General features: G+C 34.0%; 1 protein-coding gene across 1 annotated transcript; it reads right to left on the bottom strand.

Moving 5' to 3' along the window:
• Window positions 1–384: 384 nt before the first annotated feature.
• On the bottom strand, window positions 385–3,354 carry LOC134684417 (putative nuclease HARBI1). Its single transcript, XM_063543701.1, has 5 exons — window positions 3,075–3,354; window positions 2,581–2,841; window positions 2,037–2,107; window positions 1,505–1,592; window positions 385–398 (listed from the first exon to the last, which is right to left on the bottom strand). The coding sequence occupies exons 1-5, from the start codon at window positions 3,352–3,354 to the stop codon at window positions 385–387; spliced, it is 714 nt and encodes a 237-aa protein (XP_063399771.1).
• Between the last annotated feature and the right edge of the window lie 1,112 nt (window positions 3,355–4,466).

Raw genomic sequence — 4,466 nt, 5'->3', positions numbered from 1 at the left:
AAGCCAGCCTCAATGCACTGCCACAGCTACCCCCAGACCTACAGCAGAAGAATCTGTCTGGATGAGAGCCTTAGACAGACATCATGAAAACTTGCAGAACAATGAGCAGACCTGCCCTGTAGCCGATGATGCTGAAGGGACTGATAGAAATGCCACATCTCCAGGACCAAGTATTTCAGCATCTTCCAAGTCAAAAAGATCTTCAAGTTCATGCAGGTAATGTTTCTACATATTTACCACAAGAAATTTCTTATTTCATGACATCAGCAGTTATATACGTTCAACAGTTATATAAGTCTCCATTTGTGTTCGGTTCACAATTTTGAGATAGAATGGTCTCATAAATTTTATATTCGTCTAAGCTCTTAACAGAAAATTAGAAAATCATAAGAAATTCCCTACAAAAGTTACAATCACATATCTGAAAGCTGCCGTTGAAAAATTGATCGTCGGACGTCCCAAAAAAGGAGATGGGGTATGATTGTCAATAGGACATCTATCTAGCAAAGTTAAAATAAAGTGCATGGATATAAGCTATAAGGTAACTGTGCAGCCTTCGACAATGATAAAAACCGATAGCGTATAAAAGACCATGCAATGGATTAAAAAAAAGGCAAAGTTAAAATAAAGTGGATGTAAGCTATAAGGTTACTGTGCAGCCTTCGACAATGATAAAAGCCCATACCTTATAAAAGACCATGCAATGCCAATGGATTAAAAAAGGAAAATTAGAAAATCATAAAAAATACAATATGAATGAAAAGCGACTGACCTAAACAGATTACTGAGAGAGTGTGTGAGCACTCAACCTTTTTTTAAGAGGGGGGGGGGGGGGGGGGGGTGGGTGATTTTGTCCTGCCTTGGTTGTTGTTGTAATTTCTGTCTTGCCTTTTAATTTTTCAATCTTTTTGGTCCTGTCTTCTTTTCTCTTTAAATTACCCGGTGCGTGACTTTTTTTTTACATAAATTGTCATCCTGCCTTTTTCTTGTAAAGTCTTTTATCATGACATTTTTTACTTCTTCTCAAAAATCCTGTCCTGCCTATTTTTTTCTAATTTCCTTGAGACCCCTTCCCCAACCTAAAAATCAAAGGCTCCCTAACAGTCTCAAAAAATGTTTAAGTTTGTAATATTAAGTTTAAATATACAAAAATGTACCCAAATAGTTCCGGTTGATATATATCTAAGACACAACTCGGGTGCAAATTTATTCGATATATTATTGAGAGTGAGAGGGAGTGGAAAAGGGGGAGGGTGGTTTTTTAATTTTCTTTAAAAAAAATATTATGATTATAATTTGAAAGAAAAAATATACTCCAATCAATAAGAAGTAGTAATAAAATCATCTAAATAATAACTCACTTCAGAATGCAATATGTGGAACCTTCTCTTCCATCTGCCAAATGTTCTTTCAATAATGGATCTTGTGACTGCATGATATCTGTTGTACCTTCTATGGTGTTGTTCATTGGGGTTCAGAAAAGGTGTCATTAAAAAAGACCTACAGGGATAGCCACTATCACCAAGTAAGATGCCATTTTCCCAATTGCCATTTTTCTCCATGTGAGCACAAACATGCATGAGCAAATATGTCTATTTTAAAGAATATTATACAATACATAAATATAAATACAATACAAAAATATTTTTTAAAGAATATACATGCATATCAATTTAGTTTGCATTGTTTAAAAGATATGGCATTGGCAATCGTACAACATTTTACCATTCTTATCCAGACATTTTTCATTCACTTTTTGCTGGCTGATATCAGGGACATATATAATACATATGTCTCTATTAATATGATATAAACCAGAAACATTGAACATTTAAAAAAGTGAAAATATTTTGCATCTTTACTTAGGTTGTCTACATAAAACAGAAATATATATATACCATCTGGAACTAATAGAATCAAATAAAGTAGTGTTTTCAATGTTATGTATAATTATGATCTGTTTTTCATGATACTCCATTGTATTTAAATGACTAATGAAGCTGATTTAAAATTATTAATCAACCATTTACACTCACCTGTGATGTTCTGAAAGCATGTGAATCATGACAACAACCTGGCCAATTTGCATTTATGTTTGTAAATCTACCTGAAAAAAACCCAGTTAAAACATTAAATAAAGCACTACTTTACATGTTTAAGTTACTTTTTGTCTATTATTTTTTTTCAAAAACTAGTAAACCTTAAGAAACATTTCCCAAAAAGGGAGGGGTCAAAGATTATAAACCCTATAAGTCTTATAAATCCAGCGCCTTTTTTTTTCAAGTGTACAAAATGGAAAAAAAGGGGGGTTCTTATAAATAAGTTTTACATTTTTTTAGGAAAATATTTTTTTTAAGCAGGAAAACATTTTTTTTTTTATTACAGTTACTGTATGGATTTTTTTTTTATCTAGGTCTGAAAGTAACTATATTAATATCAATTTTAATATAAAGACTTCGTTATATGGAACAGACTATAGTGACACTGGTTTCTGAAATTTAATTCAGGGGAACAGCAGATTTGTTTACAATGTGGCAGTTCAAAATTACATTATGTGAAGATGAAAACAGAGAACATTACCCTTTGCATCACATACTGCTTGAACATTCAGGCTTGGGTAGCCTTTTCTGTTGATAAATGAAGGTTCGTCATGATGCGGTCTCTTTATTCTTATATATGTCCCATCAATAGCACCCAAAATGTCTGGAAACCCAGCAAACTCGTAAAATTCAGCTTTGGTTTGGTTAAGGTTAGTAGGCCACTGAATGAACTCGTTCCTCTTTTCACAAAGGGCATCTAAAACAGAATCGACCACTCTTGAAACTGTGCTTTTGTCCAAACCTATAAAGTAGAGACGCACAACTTTAGGGTAATGACTGCCCAATTACTTTGTAAACAAATATGGTACTGTAGACTAGTGCAGAGTATGGAAGAAACAAATACAACAATAAATGCATGTACATGTACACTATGAATTGCCACTTTAGATCCCGCATAAAATTCTCAAATTGAAATATTATATCATTAGAAAACATGTGTAAACAGCTGAACCATTTAAAAGTATATAGTGTTACCTAATGTGTCACCTATGACCTGGAGGAAACTTCCACTGGCAAGAAATCTCAATGTCACCATTGTCTGTTGTTCTACACTGAGGGCATGATTCCGGTTTGTCTGACGTGTCAACCTGTCCCTTACTAGATCAGATAAGAATGAAATGCCTTCCCTCCCAAATCTGTATCGTGCTCTAAGTTCTGTATCAGTGTAGTCTAGGGTAAGTTCTTCTTTGCTTCTAAAAGTTCTTTCTTTTCTTTGAATTGGTACATGAAACAAGGCTAAATCTAAGGCTGCCATCTTTAGCGTTAGGGGTTTAATCGAGGTATGTCAAGTGATTAAGTTTAACACAGATTTAACGACTGCGTTAAGCGTTAAAATTTTTGAACAACACTTAACGATTATGTTAAATTTAACGACTGGCTAACGACACTTTGACGACATCGTTAGCTTAACGACACTTTTGAACAACCGGGCCCAGGGGGGATCCAGCAGTTTTAAAAAGGGGGGTTCCCAACCCAGAAAAATGGGGGGTCCAACTATATGTCCTCATTCAAATGCATTGATCCTCCAAAAAAAGGGGGGTCCAACGCCCCCCCCCCTCCTTCTGGATCTGCCATTGATCCACTATAAACTTGAACTGACCTCATTTGATTTCATCATATAAATCTATAAACATTTAGCTGCACACTGCAGGAATCCAGTTTGTTTTTAGGCAAGGATACCAATTATATTGGAAAACATTAATGATTTCAAAATTTTATTTTGCACTCAATTTATAGTACTAGCATGTCCTCTTTTTATTTAAAATATTGAATCGTAAACAAATGTGATATCTGTTAACGAGTAGTTTTCATACCTCGGACGGACCATTTATACAAAAATCTTTTGACTGCATCAATCTTAACTGACCTTATTTGTTCTTTCTTCTTGCAAATCTATATAGCTGCACAGTAATTTAGTTATAATTTTAGACCAAGAGGGTTTTTAATATACAAGTTACAGCAATATTGGAAAATATTGTCCTCAAATTTTGTTGGCATGAATTTAAAGTGCCAGTTTTCATACTACAGACTGAGTCTTGTAATAAAATCTTTTGACCGCATCAATCTAAACTGACCTTATATGCTCTTTTTGTCTGCAAATCAATATAGCTGCACAGTAATTCAGTTATAATTTTAGGTCAAGAGGGACTGTAATATACAAGTTACAGCAATATTGGAAAACTATGACCTCAACATTTTGTTCGCATGAATTTAAAGTACCAGCATGTCCTCTTTTTATCCAAAGTATTTAATCGTAAACAAATATCAGAAGTTTTCATACTACAGACTGAGTCGTGTAATAAAATCTTTTGACCGCATCAATCTAAACTGACCTTATTTGCTCTTTCTTCCTGCAAATCTATATAG

This window comes from Mytilus trossulus, chromosome 9, assembly GCF_036588685.1.
Source record: "Mytilus trossulus isolate FHL-02 chromosome 9, PNRI_Mtr1.1.1.hap1, whole genome shotgun sequence".
NCBI lineage: Eukaryota > Metazoa > Mollusca > Bivalvia > Mytilida > Mytilidae > Mytilus > Mytilus trossulus.
The sequence above is the reverse complement of the archived record's forward strand: the minus strand, read 5'-3'. Positions and strand labels throughout refer to the sequence as shown.

Excerpts from the sequence above, each read along its gene's own strand:
- LOC134684417 (XM_063543701.1), bottom strand. The coding sequence starts at position 3,354 with ATGGCAGCCTTAGATTTAGCCTTGTTTCATGTACCAATTCAAAGAAAA. Across the intron at positions 2,108-2,580 it reads AGCAGTATGTGATGCAAAGG|GTAGATTTACAAACATAAAT; the intron begins GTAATGTTCTCT and ends GGTTTTTTTCAG. Across the intron at positions 1,593-2,036 it reads ATGCTTTCAGAACATCACAG|ACATATTTGCTCATGCATGT; the intron begins GTGAGTGTAAAT and ends TCTTTAAAATAG.